Source organism: Manihot esculenta, chromosome 8, assembly GCF_001659605.2.
Source record: "Manihot esculenta cultivar AM560-2 chromosome 8, M.esculenta_v8, whole genome shotgun sequence".
Classification (NCBI taxonomy): domain Eukaryota; kingdom Viridiplantae; phylum Streptophyta; class Magnoliopsida; order Malpighiales; family Euphorbiaceae; genus Manihot; species Manihot esculenta.
In genome coordinates, this window is record NC_035168.2 from 26,847,761 (window position 1) to 26,868,032 (window position 20,272).

At 36.6% G+C, this 20,272-nt stretch overlaps 1 protein-coding gene across 1 annotated transcript; it reads left to right on the forward strand.

The window, feature by feature from the left end:
- Nucleotides 1–8,139: 8,139 nt before the first annotated feature.
- On the forward strand, nt 8,140–10,115 carry LOC110620192 (uncharacterized protein At2g39795, mitochondrial). Its single transcript, XM_021763820.2, has 3 exons — nt 8,140–8,534; nt 9,299–9,642; nt 9,728–10,115. Exons 1-3 carry the CDS (start codon nt 8,271–8,273, stop codon nt 9,885–9,887), a joined length of 768 nt encoding a protein of 255 aa, XP_021619512.1. The 5' UTR covers nt 8,140–8,270; the 3' UTR covers nt 9,888–10,115.
- The last annotated feature ends 10,157 nt before the right edge of the window (nt 10,116–20,272 follow it).

The following is a 20,272-nucleotide window of genomic DNA, read 5'->3' on the forward strand; positions in this document are numbered from 1 at the left end:
AGGAGGTTCGTTCAGGACTTCTCAAAGATTGCGGCTCCTATGACCAAATTGACAAAGAAGAATCAGAAGTTCATATGGACCGATCAGTGTGAGGAAAGCTTTGAGGAGCTTAAGAGGAGGTTGACTTCAGCACCGGTGTTAGCTCTGCCAAAAAGTGATGATGACTTCTCAGTATATTGTGATGCGTCCCGTGTGGGACTGGGTTGTGTGCTAATGCAAAATGAGAGGGTGATCGCTTATGCTTCTAGACAACTGAAGAAGCATGAGCTGAATTACCCCACACATGACCTAGAGATGGCAGCAGTGATCTTTGCACTCAAGATGTGGAGGCATTACCTTTATGGGGTAAAGTGTGAGATCTTCACAGATCATAAGAGCCTGCAGTACATCCTGAGTCAGAGAGAACTGAACATGAGGCAGAGGAGATGGGTAGAGCTGTTGAGTGACTATGATTGCAAGATTCAGTACCATCCGGGTAAGGCGAATGTTGTAGCAGACGCCCTAAGCCGGAAATCACTCGGCAGTCTATCCCACATTTCAGCAGAGAGGAGGCCGGTGGTGAAGGAGTTCCACAGACTTATGAGTGAGGGATTACAGTTGGAGTTGTCTGGCACAGGTGCCTTAGTGGCTCAGATGAGAGTGATGCCCGTGTTTCTGGAGCAGGTAGCTCAGAAACAGCATGAGGACCCAGAGTTGGTCAGGATAGCCAGCACGGTTCAGTCAGGCCAGAGTGATGAGTTCAGGTTTGATGATAAGGGGATCCTCCGCTACGGGAACAGATTATGTGTGCCAGATGACATTGGTCTGAAGGGAGATATTATGGGAGAAGCCCATAATACCAGGTATAGTGTTCACCCTGGGGCCACCAAGATGTATCAGGATCTGAAAAGAGTGTATTGGTGGCCAGCTATGAAGAAGGACGTGGCACTGTTCGTGTCAGCCTGCGATGTGTGTCAGAGGGTGAAACTAGAGCATCAGAAGCCGGCTGGAATGTTGAATCCACTACCGATTCCAGAATGGAAATGGGAGAACATAGCTATGGACTTCGTAGTGGGGTTACCGGCGACGTCCAACATATTAGACTCCATATGGGTGATTGTGGACAGACTCACCAAATCTGCTCACTTTATCCCTGTCAGGAGTGGTTACTCTGTGGACAAGTTGGCGCAGGTGTATGTAGATGAGATTGTCAGACTGCATGGGGTCCCGGTATCTATAGTGTCAGATAGAGGGCCCCAGTTCACCTCCAGGTTTTGGCGGAGTCTGCAGAACGCTATGGGTACCAGATTAGACTTCAGTACTGCCTTCCACCCGCAGACCGACGGACAGTCAGAGAGGACCATCCAGACAATAGAGGATATGCTCAGAATGTGTGTGCTAGATTTTGGCGGTTCTTGGAGGCAGCATCTACCTTTGGTGGAGTTTGCCTACAATAACAGCTATCATGCTAGCATAGGGATGGCTCCATATGAAGCTTTGTACGGGAGGAAGTGCAGATCACCAATCTGCTGGGAGGAAGTAGGAGAGAGGACTCTTGCGGGTCCGGAGTTAGTAGAGCTTACCAGCAGGGTAGTACCCATAATCAGAGAGAGGATAAAGACTGCTGCAAGTCGGCAGAAGAGTTATGCAGATATCCGCAGAAGACAGCTAGAGTTTCAGGAGGGGGATTTGGTTTTGCTCAAGGTGTCTCCTATGAAAGGAGTGGTTCGGTTCGGGAAGAAGGGTAAGTTAGCTCCACGGTACATCGGTCCTTTCGAGGTGCTTCAGAGGGTCGGTAATGTGTCGTACAAGCTAGACTTGCCTGCTTCGATGGAGAGAATCCATCCGGTTTTCCATGTTTCTCTATTACGGAAGTACGTGTCGGATCCTGGAAAGGTTCTTAGTGAGCCTGATGTAGAGATCCAAGAGGATCTCACCTATGTAGAGCAGCCAGTGCGGATCCTAGACACTCAGATCAGAAAGCTGAGGAACAAGGAAATCCCGATGGTGAAAGTCCTTTGGAACCACCACAATATTGAAGAATGCACCTGGGAGACACGGGAGTCTATGCTCCAGCAATACCCCCATCTGTTTTGAGGTGAGTGTTAGTTGATCTATGTATTGCATGTATGAAATATTGTATGCTATGTTGTATGTTATGATTGATGCCATGCTTTGTATGTTAGTTGAGGAACATTCGGGGACGAATGTTCTTAAGGGGGGGAGAATGTAATACCCGGCTAGACTCCGGTATCGGAATCCCTACCGTCCGGTGGGACCTCGGATGTCGGAAACCTCTAGAAGGGTAAAACTATGAGTTTATGAAATGTTTTCATGTATTTCATGTTTTTAAGTAAGAAATTAAATGAGTTTTTACATGAAAAGTCTTTGGAGGAAAACCCAGGTTCGGCCGCCGAAAGTCAAGTTCGGCCGCCGAACATGCATGCTTTCGGAGGGACTTTAGGCGCCCGAAAGCATGAGTGAGGGAAGTCCAAGTTCGGCCGCCGAACCTCATGTTCGGCCGCCGAACCTTGCATGCATGCGGAGGCACTTTCGGCCCCCGAACGTGGTCTGGCCAGCCACTATAAAAGGGTCCCTTAGCCGAAAACGGGCGAGTTTTTCCCCATTTTCGGCCAAGGTGAGCTTTCCGCCGCCCCTCACCCATTTTTGATGTTCTTCCTCTAAATCTTTCAAGATTTTCACTTGTTTTCCCTTGGTTTTGAAGATTTAAGCTTTTGAAACAAGTTTTGGAGCTTGGAAGTCTTGGAGCTAAATCTCTCCATTTTCCGAGCTAGGGTCGTTCTTCCTCTCGATCTTCAAGAGGTAAGCTTCGATCTATGCTTCTTTTATGTTTTATGAAAGTTTTATGCAAGTTGATGGGGTAGAATGCATGTTTAGGCTTGTTGTTAGGTTTATGGGTTTATGTAGTGATTTGAACAATGTATGTTGGAAATGTGTTGTTTGAAGTGTTGTAGTTGGGGTATATTATAGTTTGAGACCCCTAGATGTGATGTATGATGTGTATGCATGTGTAGAAACAAGTTTATGCATGTTTTGAGGCGTTTTGGAGGCTGTGGACACAAGGGAACCAAGTTTCTGCCCTTCGGCAGAAACTCAGGTTCGGCCGCCGAAGTAACTTTCGGCCGCCGAACCCCCTTGTGGAGGCAGTATCGGCTGCCGAAGCCTGCCCCCGAAACTCAAGTTTCGTCTCTGTCTGGGAGGTTCGGCCGCCGAAAGTGCCGCCGAACCTGCATGACCTTCGGCTGCAGAAGGACTTTCGGCCGCCGAACCTGCCGCCGAAAGTGCCCTGTTCAGCCATTTCTTGCATGTTTTCATGTGATGTTTTCAGGATGTTTTAGGGGGTTTTTGGGGAGTATTTTAGAGTCAGATTCATGTATGTTTGGTCCCTCATTTGAGTCCACCTGTGTAGGTTCGGACCCGAGGAACCGAGACCCCCAGCAGTGAGCCAGCTGCTTCAGAGTCTCTTCAGAGCTAGCCAAAGGTGAGTGGAATAAACTTTAAGTTTTAAAGCAAATTAATGAAATGTTTTAGCATGATTCACGCATCATGAATGCCATGAGATACATCAGGTTGATTGCATTAGAATTCACGAATATGTTGCATTGCATACTTTGTTGTTGATGTGGATGAATGTTGAATGATCCATTAGCCCTTTTATGTCATGATAGCCTATGTGAGTCCAGGTGTGCCTGCTACGGCTCTACGCCCCTGGCACTATGACTGATTATGGAGGTCCGGGTGTGCCTGCTACGGCTCTACGCCCCCGGCATGTATAAGTAAGAAAGATAGGGGCTAAATGGTGACAAGTTCATCCTTGTTGTGAAATGTTTGTGTTATGGCGCATACATGAAAGCATGATTTAAATTGATGTTTTATTATTCTGCTCACTGGGCTCTAGTAGCTCACCCCATTCCCTTTATCCCCAGAGTTGCAGGTACAGGATAGATCGGGAAGTCGACTAGAGTGAAGTTAAGTCATGTATGTTGTAATAGATAGTAGTGGACATGAATATGATGTAATGAGTAATTATGACCATGTAATGTAATGAATAATTTGATGATGTATTGAGGATTATAGTAGTGCTTGACCTAGAGGTGTGTGAATCCCCATTATGTACAGAGTGTTTAATGAGTAATGATGTTAATGACCATGATTATCCAAGCTGATATGTATGATGATGATACCCCATTGGAGTATTTGATGAGGACTCCAGTGTGGGGTTTATGTATGATTTTTGTGTATGCACAGGTTTTGCTTGGATAAGAGAAAAGAAAATTTTTTTACAGATCATGTATATGTTGTTATGTATGGGATTCCACAGGTTTGCAGGAGGTATGTAGGCTTGCTATGGGTCCCGGCGGCCTTAAGCCGATCTGGATCCTAGCGCCGGTAACGGGTCGGATTTCCGGGTCGTTACATTTCTAGTCTATAATTAGAAGTTTTTAGTGTCAAATCAATGTGGATTCTATTTTATTCACTTTATACACAATTCATATTTGTTAATTTTAGATAAATTATTCTTAGTATCTTCGACACTCGTCACCTACCAAAAAATAATAAGCTTTGACACTTATATCATCACGTAATAAATTAAGAATTCAAAATTTTCATACTAATTATTTATCAATAATAATAATATAAAATACAAAAAAATTTCATAAGCACTAATTCTAACACAAGATTGGATAAATACTAATAATATTAAAAAATTATTCTAGATCAAATAAAATTACTCAACCATATATAAAAGTACTAATTCTAACTCAAATAAAATACTTGATATAGCTTAGTTTTAAATCAAAGTAAAAGAGATATGCTAATTATGATTTAAAAAATAATTATTATGTCAAATAAAATTACTACAATATACACAAATATTAATTCTAACTCAAATAAAATATTCATTATAGGTCATAGTTTTAATACCATTAAAAGAGATATGATAATTACAGTCCAAACAATAATTATTCTAAATCAAATAAAATTACTACAACCTACATAAATACTAATTGTAATTCAAATAAAATACTCATTGTATCTTATAGTTTTAATACGAGTAAAAGAGATATAGTAACAAGAAAAGGAAATACATAAATACACTAATTCTAATTCAAATAAAATTTATACTAAGTACTAAATTATTTTTACATTACAAAATATTTTAAGCTAATAATTAATTCTAAGAATTTAAATAAATTAATTAACCTTAAAAGGTGACTTGTTTCAAATTTGGAAGAGAGTAAAGAGAAATTTTAATTAATTTGTTGAGAGAGATTTAAATAGTATAAGGGAGTTAAAAGAGAACAGAGAATTGAAAGCTGGAAATTGAGACTTGGAGGATTTGAGAGTTGGGAGTTGAAGAATTGAGGGTTGGAGGATTTGAGAGTTTGAGAAATAGACAGTTGGGTTAGAATGTTTAATTTTTTTTTTTTTTTTTTTTTTTTTTTTTTAATTTTCAGCCTCACTTGGCGCCTTTATTAGAGATGTCAGGTGAGATGATGGCAGAGAAATACTTTGTCATGAAAGATGCCAGATTTAGCGCTAAACAATCACGCGAGATACATGCTTCCCAATGACTTTTTTTTTTTAATGGAGGCATGCCTCCAACTTTTTTTTTTTTTAATATAATGCGAGAGGTATGCCTCCTGCATTGTATTAATACGTGCCAATGATATAATTTTAATATAATGTGTTTTAATATAATATAATTTAAATATATATTAAAAAAATTATTTTAAATATTAATAAACACATGCCATTTATTCTTTAATATAATATAATTGATTTTAACAATTTAATGAATATACTCAAATAAATTAATAAATTTATATATTTTTACAATAACTAAATATTAATAATGATTTAAATATATTGTTAATATAAAAAATAAATATGAAAATAATTTAAATTAAAATAATAGAAGGGTCGAGAGAATATTAAAGAAAAAGACAAACAAAGAAAAAAAATTACGGTCAGAAGAAGACAGCAGCCGATGAGTCTAAATTCCTTTTTAGTTGAATTCGTCGATGGTTTTGTTTTCTTTTTTATTTTGATTTTTCTTAGATCGGTTTGATCTTTTTTATTTTCGAGCAAGGAAGGCAATCCGTCGGTCTTGGTTTTTCCTCGCCACGATTGTTGGTATCGATTTTTTTTTTTTTAATTGCTGGGGAGGATTGGCTTATCTCTCATACTTATTGAGAGCTAGTAGAGTTTCGCCATCCAAGAGGAATATCATTGCTTGTGACGCTGGTATATTGGGACCGTCCTGCTACATTCGAGGAATCACGCTTATATTGGTCGATGTTGGTCGTAGGTTCTACGGCGTCTCTTCCTTATGCGATCTGTTTCTGATATGAACTACTTCAGATCTGGGTTAATCTCGAAGCTTCCATTTGGGTATATATGGTTTATTCTTGAGTATTTGTCCTTTCATTGTTGTTGCTGATTTTGTTGCTCCTGTCCTTGTCTCATTCTCCGTTTGATCGGTGATAATGCTGGTGAAATTTTGGCTTCTTCGTGATGATGACAACGATTGGGATTTCTTTCTCCATACAGTGTATTGAGTTTTATGGCCGATTAAATGAGTTTTAGACTAGTTTCAAATTAATTTGGTTGTAGTTTATTCTTCTAGTTTAATTTGAACGGTTTACTATCTTTAAATCCTCAGTATCTTGAGCTTCTTTTAGTTTTATATTGTTAAAAAAAAAATAATTTAACTAAATAAAATTACCACTAAAAAAATAAATAAGTTGAAGGCAACATCAATGCAAAATAAATTCAAAATTAAATTTCATAAACATAAAGTAAAAGAGTACAAGTTCTAAATTTTTTATTAAATAAATACATTTTATCAAAACTGTATCTTTCCCTTAATTATTTAGCCGATATGAATATTTTTTCTCTTCTCTCCTCCAAATAATAAAAAATACTCAATTCCTAACTCCTGCAGGCTCCACCCCTAAAATCAAAATGATTATCAAATTCGCAATGAATATTATATAGTATATAATTTAAAATTAAATTAAATTTTTTATTTAATACATGCTTCTTAATTTTTTATTTTCTCTCCTGCAATATTAATTTTAAGAGAGGGACAAATTATTTTATAGATATCTCCAAAGTTCAGAATCTAAATTTTCACACATACAAAAATAAATAATTACTAGATACCTAAATAATATCTAAAATTTTAAAATAACTAAACAAGACGGTCTCCATTAATATATTAAGCATCCCGTGTGTTATAACCAACATAAATAATTTCTTGCAAATAATAATTCAACTATTGAACATATTAAAATAAATTTCTCCGACATTCTATTTTTAGTTCATACACTTTTATCACATTATTTAACTCTCTCATTTATAAATTTATCTCATAATATTTTCTTTATAATGTAAATATCTATTAATATTTTCATAAAAAAATTAGTATAAATAAAATAAAAAATATAAAAATTTAACTACTTCTAAATAAACAATCAAATTTAACTATAAAAGTTAAGAGAATAATAAGAAAAGAAATAAAAGTAAAAAAATTAAATATAATTTAAAAAATTGATTTTAAAAAAATTGATTTTTTTTTTTTGTCGAAAATACAAAAAGATTAACGATATCAATTTTTTTTTTTATGAAAAAAAACTGTGTAAAAGTATTGACTTGAAAGTTTGGATTTTTCAGTCACTCTAGTAAGGAGATAAAAAGTTTTATTCTGTTGTCTTCTAACTCAATTAAAAGAGATGAAATTTATGTTTCTGTTACTGTTAACAATATTTCGAATTACAATGAGACTTGTTCGAAATATAGACCATCAAAGAGTAACTTGTAATCCCCTTCCACAGTCAGATTATTGATGTTTTTGTTTGGATGAAAACGAGAGATTATAAGTTGAAAAGTAAGAGGATTTGAGGGAGTGGGGAGCTATCTTAAAGCAACTACAAAGGCCCGGCGCGGCCAACAAAGTCCTGGCGCTTTTCTTACTAGTACCAGGCCTTTGATTTGGAAAAAAATAACAAAATTTCTTTGTACAAACTTGCTGCGGTTAATAATTTTTTTGAAAGAAAATATACTTGGCGCGGTTATATCTAATTGCTGTCAAACCTTTATTTAGTAAATAAATTGCATTTAGGTTTTTTTTTAACACGAAAAGGACAAAAAGCCCCCCAAGTTGTCGCACAGAAATCAGCAATCCCTTTATCAAAACCCTTTATCAAAACCCTAATACCGAAGAACCCTGATTCCTCTGCGTGGCCACTTCTCAAAACCTGGAAATGTCCTTCAATTCCATTCTTCGCAAGGCCTCTGCTTCTGTGCTTCCTCTTGTAATTCGCTCTGTAGGTCCACAGAGAACCTTCCACAGTGCAATCTCCGCCGTACTCGGTGTCGAAAGGCGTAGTCTTAGCAACGAGTTCTGTCGGCAAGTCTTGCTTCCATTTTTTAGATTCTCGACCGCCACTGCAGCAAAATCCAGCGCCGAAGAGAATCTGATTCGGGTCCTCGATTCTGAGATTGAATACGCTGAAAAACCCACAGATGTAAGTTTCTAGGTTGTATTTAAATTATATGTTTTATGTTGATTTTTATGGTCTCGTTTGTTGCTTAGTTGTGCTTAACATTTGGCTAGTTCATATAAATCTCTGGCGTTGAGGTGGGTTGGCTTTGTATCTCCCCCCTCATTTTGTACACTTCGATGAATTTCATCAAACTTGGGTGACCTTTTCCACGTTTCTGCATAATTGAGATAAAATCCCAGCCTTCTTATATTTGAAGATAAGTGGGTTCGTCTCTGTTTGTGTCTTTATATTTCTTAATTATTTTTGAGACGTTATGTATCTGTTTTCCTTGTCCTGTATTGGAAGTTGGATTTGCGAGTGCAGCAGACAGCTTCTTTAGACCGGCGCTTCTTCTGCTGCTTTAGTCTACCTTACAACCTAAGAGTGCTAGCATGTAGACAGGACATCTCTTTCTAAGTATTAACTTTTAAGGTTACTATTGAATTCTATCAATTATTTGAAAATTTTAAGTGGAATGGAATTTTGGGAATCTACACACCCATTTTCAAGGGAAACCAATCATGCTAGATCTTCAATCGTTTTGATGTTATTCATTTCTTAAATTTCCTATTGTTTTTCTTCTCATAGCAGTATCCTTCTTGTACCCCAATATTTAAATCTTGTTGATAAAGGTAATACTTAAGGATGCAGTCTGAAATTCTTATTAAAGTGATTGAGATGAATGAAGTTCACAGATGCTACAAACATAATTTTAATTTTACTTGGTTTTGATGATCCCTAAACAGGTAGAGGATCTCCCAGCTCGATTTCCGTTTGAAATCCAAGATAACCCTGGGGAGAGAACCATATTACTGGAAAGGAAGTTCCGAGATGAAATCATCAAAGTTGAAGTTGATTTGCCTAGTATTCCACAGGAGGATGAGGATGATAATTATGATGAGGATGAAAAGACTGGGGACTTGGATGATTCACCAAGCATTCCACTGGTTGTAAGCATTTGTAAAGGAAATGGTCAGCATCTGGAGTTTGGTATCACTGCATACCCTGATCAGGTTACAATAGATACCTTGTCAGTTAAGAATTCAGACTATTCTGAAGATCAACTTGCTTATGAAGGGCCTGATTTTTCGTAAGTTTTTGGTGTATAATATGGTACTGTTAAATGTACTAATCCTTGTTATGATATTTGATCGACTTCAGCTTCTCTTGAACAGTGATTTGGATGAAAATTTGCAAAAGGCTTTCCACAAGTATCTGGAGATTAGAGGGATCAATCCAAGTACAACAAACTTTTTGTTTGAGTATATGAGCAACAAGGATGCTAAAGAATACAGGCTATGGCTGAAGAACCTCAAGAATTTCATGGAAAGGTAACTTTCAACCGATATAGCAACAGCAAATTGAAATGTTTATCGTCTGCACTTGGATCATTGTTTATAAGGGGAGCAAGTATTTAAATTCACCATGTACTGTTCTTGAGGCATTCTAGATACTATTCTTGTGTCGTGCCCACTTTTTCCACGACGACAACAGTTTTGTATGACCAAATTGTTTTAATTGATAAATTGGTTATTAATACAATCCTCTTATAGGCTTGATTTATGGAATGCATTTCTGCTATTGGTTCTCTACCCATGTATCATTGTAGGTGTAATACCTTTACTTCACTTTATTTTTACAGTTAATTTTTATCACATTTCTAAATTGAAAGAAATTGGAGCTAAATTTCTAACTATAGACTATTTTTAGGTTATTTTTTACAAAATTTATATTTCTCCGAACAAATTTCAGTGTTGGTTATAGCTTTTGGCAATTATAAATATTCTGATATGTGGTTCAAAACAAAAATATGTGAATGTAATTATTAATTAATGAAAAGGTTGAGCCCTATATGTGCAATTATCGATACCTACAATTTTGATTTTAAACTTGTAACAAGTTTGATTATTTCTGGAATGATGCAGAATACATTGACATTCTGCTGACATCTCTTTGGACTAGCTAATTGCTTTTGCAGTGCACAAACTTAATAAAAATTATTCTATTCATCTATTTTTATCTCACTTTTTATAAATTGATTTTTACAAAATTACTTCTTTATTTTAAGAAAATTAGGATGTATTAATTCATTTTTTCTAAATTTACACTTTTCTCTATTAATTGCAATGACCGTTTTTATAATTTCTTAAAATTACTTATTATTCATTTCTTATCTTTTTTAAGTATTTCGTTTTTAATGGTAAATTAATGGAAAAAAAATTACTAATATTGAAATAATCAGATGAAATAAAGTATCTTGCCAGATTAATACTTCTTTTTTTTATTTTTATCATGTAGGTGATTTCTTTAATCGATTTATAAAACTTTAAAGATAAAAAGTAAATTATGGCAGTAGTTTCCTGTATATCCAATTTTGATTTACATTACGTCTAAGCTTAATTCAACATTACATCCTTTATTTAAATAATTTTATATAATTTTGCTTATTAAATTTAGAGCATGTAACTGTAATATTTTAAGGAGAATTACTATAAAATCTCTCTACTCAAATTTATAAAATTAATTTCTTTAATTTTTATGTTAAAAAAATATATTAATCATTTTAAATATTTCTTCTTTTTAATTTTTATTATATATATTATTTAGTCAATATAATTTATTATATTTATGCTATTTAATACTTTGAATAAAAGTATAAATTTGAGTGGTGATTTATTTGATAGAAATAATAAAGAGTTTGATTATATTGAGTTTTTTATTTTTATTAAAAAAAAAAAGTTTAAAACCATGAAATTGAGGTTTTTTAAATTTAATTGAAGTCAATAAATTTAACCTAAAAGTTTTATTTTGCTGGTTGAATTGAGTCTAAAATAATTTTTTTTAATAATTTCAGAAGTGAAATGAAGTATTTAGCCTAAAAATAATAAAATAAAACACTTTCTATCAATTAGGATATAAATTGACAAAATAATTTTCGATTTTAATACTGGTTAAAAATTGTTCAGTAATTAAAAAATGGAAAGATAACAATTTAAGAATAAAAAATTATTTTCATTTCGATAGATGTTTTCAAATCTAAATCCAATTAATTTAATAAAATTCTCGCCTTAAATCGACAAGAAATTAGTAACAAATAGTGTGAACAAATAACAAAAACTTGATTAGCTCTATAAATTTATATTTGATAACTTGAATCAATCTTTAAAGTAAAATCCATAAGAATTACTCTTAATAATATTAATCAAAGCGAATATGTCGTTTACAATGGTAAAATAAGGTGTTTATACTTTTAACCACATTTTAATCCTAATAGGACTATCTAATCCTAAACCCAGTGAATAAAACAAGTTAAACTTCAACCAGTTGAGAAGTATTTAGCCCAAAATAATTCATATACAAATTAGACTTTAAAATTCTTAAATAAGTCTTAAATCTAATTTTAATATGTAAAGGAAAATAAATAAAATTCAAGTTTTTAATATTTGGGGCAGATAGGGCTTCCACACATTTGGCTATAAGTTAGAATAAGTAAGCACATGACAAACTAATGAGCCACATACATACTTAATATATATCAGCCCATAATAAAGCTCAAAACATAATTAAAAGAGGTTCATATGCCTAGCAAAGATAATTAAGTCCAAACCCACTTGAGGTAAACTTGTGCTTGTGAATTTGATTAAATACTAGCCCTCTTGACTTGAAAGCTCTAATGAACATAAACATCTTAGCATCTCCTTAAGCTCTTCTCCAAACTTGATCAATATGTCTTCTTGAAATTCTTGTAAAATCCAAGCTTGTACATAAATATGAAGTTGTGCCTTGAGCATGTTGGGGTGTGCTCTTGTAATTGGCCTCATTGGCATCCTCAAGTCAATATCTCTATGGCCGCCTTAGTGAGTTGCATCATTCCCTCCTTCCTCAAAAGGATTCGTCCTCGAATCTGAACCTACATTATCAAAGGGAGATAAATCAGTCACATTAAAGTAGCATTAACCTCATACTCACCTAGAAAGTCCATCCTATAGGCATTATCATTAATGCATTTAAGCACCTAAAAAAGACCATCACCTCTAGGATAAAGCTTAGATATCCTTTATTTTGGAAATCTTTCCTTCTTGAAGTACATCCAAACCCAATCTCTTGGCTCAAACCTCATAACCCTTCAGCCTTAATTGGCTCTTTGGGCATACTTCTTATTCTTTTCCTCAATGTGCTTTTTAGTTTTCTCATGTATGGACTTAACCAATTTCGCCATTTGCTGCCCATCTACATTCACAACCTCATTCAAAGGTAAAGGCAACAAATCCAAAGGAGTTACTGAATTAAAACCATACACAATCTCAAGTGATGAATAACGTGTGAAAGAATGAATGCCCCTATTGTATGCAAATTCAACCAAAGACAAACAATCTTCCCAAGTTTTCAAATTCTTTCCAATCACAACATGCAACAAAGACCCTAAATGTAATAACCGGCTAGAGTCCGGCATCGGAATTCCTGCCGTCCGGTGGAACCCAAAATGTCGGAACCCTCTAGAAGGGTAAGATTTATGTTTTTCGAAAGTATTTCAGTATGTTTTAATGTGTTAAGTGTAAAAGGAAATGAGTTTTTGAAAGAAAAGCACCAAGGAGGAAATGCCAGGTTCGGCCGCCGAAGGTGAAGTTCGGCCGCCGAACATGCATGGCTTTGGAATCATGTTAGGCCGCCGAAGGTGGTCTGGCCAGCCACCTATAAAAGGCCCTAGGTCGATGAATGGATAAGATTTCTTCCATTTTCACAGACAAAGGTGAGACCATGATCTTCCTTGGGTGATTTTCATGTTTTCTTCAAATCTTTCAAAGTTTTGATGAGTTTTATGTTGTTTTGAAGCTTTTGAGCTAAAATCACCTGAGTTTTGAAGCTTGGAGACTTTGGGAGAGAGTTGCTCCATATCTCCACGTTAGGATCACCTATCCTCTAGATCTTTAAGAGGTAAGTGTAGATCCTGAACTTCTGTTCATGTTGTATGAAGGTTTTATGGTGTTTTATGGGTAGAAATGCATGATTAGGTTAAGTTGAGTTTTTGGTTGATTTGTGGTCAAAGCATGTATATATGTTGAGTTGTGATGTTTGTTGGGATTTTAAGGTAGTTTTGGACCCCTTTGTGCCTATACTTGAGTATATGCAGGTTGTGGAATTTTGGGTTGCATGTTTGTGTGAAGTTGGGTGAGTTTTGCTTGAAGCAAAGCAGGGTTCTGCCTTGCTGGCAAACCCAGTTTCGGCCGCCGAAGGAAGGTTCGGCCGCCGAACATGCTAAGGAGGTGGTTTCGGCTGCCTAAGCTTGCCCCCGAAAGTTTGGACTTTCGGCTCTGGAGGGGGGTTTCGGCCACCGAAGGTGCCGCCGAAGGTTAGGGACTTTCGTCTCTGGAGAGGACTTTCGGCAGCCGAAGTGCCGCCGAAAGTGCCCGAGTTTCGTCTCTGGAAGGGATTTTCGGCCGCCGAACCTGCCGCCGAAACTGCCCTGTCCAGCCTTCTTTTGCATGTTTTATGTGATTGTTTTAGGATGTTTTAGGGGGTTTTTGGGGAGTTTTATAGAGTTGTTCTTGAGCTAGTTTGGTCCCTCATTTGAGTCCACCTGTGTAGGAACGGACCAGAGGAACCGAAGAGAGCAGCAGTGAGCACTGCTTCAGAGTATTCAGAGTCAGTTCAGAGTCAGCCAGAGGTGAGTGGAACTAAACTTAATGTTTTAAATTGAGAAATTAAATGCTTTTAGCATGTTCCATGCATCATGATATGTAATAGGTTGAGTGCACTAGACTACACTAATGTGACGCATTGCATTATTCTATGCATGTACGGATCGGACATAGTGTGGATTCATTAGCCCTCGTAGTAAAGTCCTGAGGAGCCCTGAGAGAGCCGGGCACAAAGCACCATAGGGTGCATAATAAAGTCCTGATGAGCTCCTTCGCGGGCCGGGCACAGAATAGAGGGAATTTTGAATTAGTCCGTCTGAGATGGGTGATTTACTTGTGATGTGATGCATTCCATGTGAGCATGTTTTATTGACATGTTTAGTCTGTTCTACTCACTAGGCTATAGTAGCTCATCCCTCTCCTTAATCCCAGTGTAATACCTGGCTAGACTCCGGTATCGGAATTCCTACCGTCCGGTGGAATCTCGGATGTCGGAGACCTCTAGAAGGGTAAAACCCTATTTTCATGAAATGTTTTAATGTTTTGATGATTTTAAGTAAAGAGGAAATGAGTTTTTGCATGAAAAACACCCTTGGAGGAAACTCAGGTTCGGCCGCCGAAACTCAAAGTTCGGCCGCCGAACATGCATGCATTTCGGGTGAGCCTTAGGCCCCCGAAGGCATAAGTGAGGGAAGCCCAGGTTCGGCCGCCGAACATGGCATGCATACGGAGGCACGTTCGGCCCCCGAACGTGGCCTGGCCAGCCACTATAAAAGGGTCCCTTAGCCGAAAACGGGCGAGCTTTTCTCCCCATTGTCAGCCAAGGTGAGTTCTTCGCCGTCCCTCACCAATCTTGAGTCCTTTCCTTCAGATCTTTCGAGATTTTCACAAGTTTTCATCTTATTTTGAAGATTTTCAAGTTTTGAGCAAGTTTTGGAGCTTTGAGGTTCAAGAACTCAAATCTCTCCCACCTCCGAGTTTAGGTCGTCTCTCTCTCGATCTTCAAGAGGTAAGAGCCGATCTTAAGCTCATTGCATATTTTAAGTAAGTTTTGTGTAAGATCTATGGGGTAGAATGCATATGTAGGGTTGTATGAGTTTATGGGTTTATGTTGGTTTATGAACAATGTATGTTGGATTTGTGTTGTTTGATGTGTTGTAGACAGGGTTTAAGATAGTTTGAAGCCCCTAGGAGCTTGTATGTTTGAGTATGTGTGTTGTAGAATAGGATTATGCATGTTTATAAGGTTTGGGAGGCATTGGAGGCAAGAGGAGCCAAGTTTCTGCCCTTTGGCAGCCGAAGGAACTTTCGGCCGCCGAACATGGCTGGGGAGGCAGGCCTTTCGGCTGCCGAAGTGGCCCCCGAAAAGAGACTTTCGTCTCTGTCTGGGACGTTCGGCCGCCGAAGGTGCCACCGAACCTGCCTGGGTTTCGGCTCTGGAGGGACGTTCGGCCGCCGAAGGTGCCGCTGAACCTGCCCTGTTCAGCCTTCCTTTGCATGTTTTTGCATGATTGTTTTGAGGTGTTTTAGGGGGTTTTTGGGGGATGTTTTTAGAGTTATGTTCTAGTTGTTTGGTCCCTCATTTGTGTCCACCTGTGTAGGTTCGGACCTGAGGAACCGAGGACCCCAGCAGTGAGTTCAGCTGCTTCTGAGTCAATAGAGCTTCAGCCAGAGGTGAGTAGAATAAACCTTTACGATTTAAAGCAAATAAATTACAAGTTTTTAGCATGTTCATGCATCATGAATGCCATGTGATGAATTAGGTTGTTTGCATTAGAATTCACGAATATGTTGCATTGCATTTATGATGTTGATGTGGATTGGTTATTGGATGATCCTTTAGTCCTCATATGATATGATGATGTTATGGCATGATATGGTATGGAAGTCCAGGTTGTACCCATTCTACGTCCCTGGCACTATGTAAGAGAAAGTCCAGGTTGTACCCATTCTACGTCCCTGGCACATTGGTATGTTATGATATGTTATGTTAAGAGAAAGACCGGTTGTACCCATTCTACGTCCCGGCACTTTGGAATGTAGAGGATTATTGGTGACAATACCATCCGAGATGTGATTTTGTTGTGATGTGTTGCATTACATGATGGCATGAGATTTTAAATGTTGTTTTCTATTATTCTGCTCACTGGGCTCTAGTAGCTCACCCCTTTTCCCTAATCCCCCAGGATTGTAGGTACGGGCTAGACAGAGGAGTCAAGAAGAGTAAAGTAGTATGTTTGTAATAGATAGGAAGTGGACATGATAAATTGTATAATGATGTAAAGTTGAATAGTTATGTTATGTATAATGATATTGAGGATTAGAAGTTGTGCTTGACCCTATAGATGTTGTTATCCCTTTTAATACATGATCTTAGATGTTTATTGATGACTATGTCTAGCCAACTCAACACATGTTATGCCACCCATTGGGGGCATTGATGAGATCCCACAGAGGGGTCAAGTTTATGATTATGTATATGTTCAGTGCATGCACAGGTTGAGTTGGTGTATGATAGAATGTATGAAAGAAAAGTTTTAAATTTTTATGTATGTTGTTGATCATGTATGGGATTAAACAGGTTTACAGGTTACATGTCAGGCTTGCTATGGGTCCCAGCGACCTTAAGCCGACCTGGATCCTAGCGCCGGTAGCGGTCCGATTTTCGGGTCGTTACACCCGGTCTTGCAGGATCAGAGGTCAGGGGAAGTTCAGTAGAGTACAGGAAGAGTAAAGAGTTTTGTAATAGCATAGTGTGGACATGTAATCTTGTAAAGAGATGTATTAGCTTTGTATAGAGTTTGGTAGTGTGCTTGACCCATATGTATTGTAAATCCCTTTTGTATACATGGTTTGTTTTATGTAAATGTTTTTATGAGTATGTGAAAACCAGGCTTAACAGATATGAGTTTAACCCGTCTAGAGCAAGCTCTAGTAAGGGGTTTTGTAGTACAGAGATAGTGCATGCACAGGTTGAGCCTTGGTTCAGAGAAAGGTTTTATATTTTTACAGAAAATGTATGATCATGTATGGGATTTTACAGGTACACAGAGAGTATAGCAGGCTTGCTACGGGTCCCGGCGATCTTAAGTCGACCTGGATCCTAGCGCTGGTAGCGGTCCGATTTTCGGGTCGTTACACTAAAGTTCTATTAATCACTTCAGTTTGACCATCACTTTGAGAATGACAAGTATTTGAAAATAACTTGGTCCCCAATTTCCCCCTTAGAACATGCCAAAAGTGATAATGAAATTTAGAATCTCTATTAGAAACAATTGTCCGAGGAATGTTATGTAACCTAATAGCATCCCTAAAGAACAAATTAGCAACATATGTAGTATCATCAGATTTAGGACATATAATAAAATGAGCCATTTTGCTAAATCTATTAACTACAATAAAAATGTTGTCTTGGTCTTTCCTAGTCCTGGGTAATCTCAGCATAAAATTCATAGATATATTAATCCAAGGACTACTAAGAATATGTAAAGGAGTGTACAACCCATGGGGTTGCACCTTGGACTTGGTCTACCTACATGCAATACAACTAGAGCAAATTCTTTCAACATTTTTTTCATATTAAGCCAATAAAAATGCTCTTGCAATATATCAAGTTTCTTAGTAATACTAAAATGTCCCATCAATCTACCATCATGAGACTCCTGAATAAGCAATTCACGCATACAATGCTTATTTTCCCTAAATAAATTCCATCATGTCTATAAAATCTTTGAAATGCTACTTGTTTACATGCATCATACACATTTGCAAAGTTAGAATTTGATTTATACAAATCTTTTATATACTCAAACTCAATCAACTTAGAACTAAGAGAAGGGACTAGAGTATACCCTCTAGACAATGCATCAACAATTATATTTGCTTTACCTTGCCTGTATTAGACCACATAAGGGAATGGTTCAATGAACTCCAGCTACTTAACATGCCTTTTATTCAATTTTTCTTGGCCTTTTAGATGCTTTAACCTTTCATGACTAGTGTGATTAGGAACTCCTTAGGCCATAAATAGTGTTGCCAAGTTTGTAAAGCTCTCACAAATGCATACAGCTCATTGTCATAAATGGAGTATTTTAATTGTGCACCATTAAACTTCTCACTAAAATAAGCAATGTGACGCCTACCCTAAAAAATAAACACTAATACCTATTTTCGAAGTATCATATTTAATTTCAAAAGTAGAAGTGAATTAGGCAAACTTAAGATACGAGCATAATAAAGTTTTTCTTTCAAAATATTAAAAGCATGTTCCTGCACCTCATCCCACTTAAAACTAACCTCCTTTTTAACAATCTCAACTAAAGGAGCTGTAATTGTACTAAAATCCTTCACAAACCTCCTATAAAAACTTGTAAGTCCATAAAAAGATCTTACCTCAGCACACTTATAGGTCTCGACCACTCTCTAATTACCTTGACCTTTTCTTGATCCACCTCAATACCATTAGTAGAAACCAAATAACCAAGAAAAATAATACAATCCATGCAAAAAGTAAATTTCTTTAATTTAGTATATAACTTTTCTGCTCTAATTGCGTCTATCACTTGTTTAAGATGCTTAATATGCTCATTAATACTTTTGCTATAGATCAAAATATCATTAAAGTACAGAACAATAAATTTACCAATAAAAGATCTCAAAGCATGATTTATTAACCTCATAAAAGTACTAGGGGTATTAGTTAACCCAAAAGGCATAACAAACCACTCATATAAACTATATTTAGTTTTAAAAGCGGTTTTTCATTCATCAACAATTTTCATTCAAATCTGAAGGTAACCACTTATAAGAACTATTTTAGTAAAAATACATGCACCATGCAATTCATCAAGCATATTATCTAAGCGAGGTATAGGATGGCGGTATTTTACCGTTATCTTGTTGACAGCCCTACAATCAACACACATGCACCAACTCTCATCCTTCTTTGGAATCAATATCATAGGCACGTCACAAGGACTAAGACTCTCTTTGATGTGTCCTTTTTGTAATAGCAACTAGAGTTCCTTTGTTTCTTTAAGTTTAGCTCTACAAATTGGTCTATTTGGAATTTGCACTCTAGGCATGAAATCAATTTGGTGTTCAATTCCTATAATGGGTGACAATTCCTTAGGCAACTCTGCAGGAAAAACATCACTAGAATCCTATAAAAGAGAAACAACACTATTAGGCAAGCATGGATCAAGGTTAGCATTAGAAAAATATGTTTCTTTGTACATAAGTACAATTAAGCATCTTCCTCACAAGCAATCATCACATCTCTTAGTTTTGTATAGAAGTTTATTTTCTTTTTTCCCTTTCTCTCTTTTAGGCTGGCAAAATGCATTTCTTTTAAGGTCTCTTTCCCCTCTTTTATTCTCACACTCTTAGCCTTACTTGCACATTTCTGATTTATTTTTATTTTAAGCTCTCCTTTTGCAAGATCCTCGGCCTTCCCCTCATTTGGCCTTTCTTTTTTTTTTTTTTTTGTCTTTTGATCTCTCGGTCTTTTTTTTTTTTTTTTATCTTTTAAACTCCTTTTAAGCCACAATTGATCATTATAAACTTCTTTAGGAGTTAATAGAGTAAGTACAATATGTTGATCATTAAAAACAAATGAATACCTATTTTTGAATCTATTATGGATTACTTTTCTATCATATTACTATGGTCTACTAAGCAACAAATGACCAACATGCATAGGCACCACATTATATAAAATTTGATCAATATACTTACCAACTGAGAATGACACAAGCCCTTGTTTATTTACCTTGATTTTGTCTATGTCAATAAGCTATTGCAGCCTATACGGCCTAGGGTGTTTCAAGCACTCCAACCCTAACCTTTCAACCATTATAGTACTAGCCATATTAGTGCAGTTAACCCATCAATAATAAGACTGTAAATCTTAACTTTACTAAGCATCAAAAGTGAAAAATGGTTTTAGGTTGGTCTTCTTCTTTCACTTGAGCATTCAACACTCTCCTTGTGACCATCAAATCACCCTTAGGTGCATCCTCAGCCTCTTCATCAGTACAAGACTCCAATTCAAGCATGAAAACTGAATCACTTTCTTCCTCC

What these genes read in the sequence shown, in the direction of transcription:
- LOC110620192 (XM_021763820.2), top strand. Translation starts at nt 8,271, where the DNA reads ATGTCCTTCAATTCCATTCTTCGCAAGGCCTCTGCTTCTGTGCTTCCT. An exon ending in ACGCTGAAAAACCCACAGAT is followed by an intron (nt 8,535 to 9,298) that starts GTAAGTTTCTAG and finishes ATCCCTAAACAG; the next exon opens with GTAGAGGATCTCCCAGCTCG. An exon ending in TATGAAGGGCCTGATTTTTC is followed by an intron (nt 9,643 to 9,727) that starts GTAAGTTTTTGG and finishes TCTCTTGAACAG; the next exon opens with TGATTTGGATGAAAATTTGC.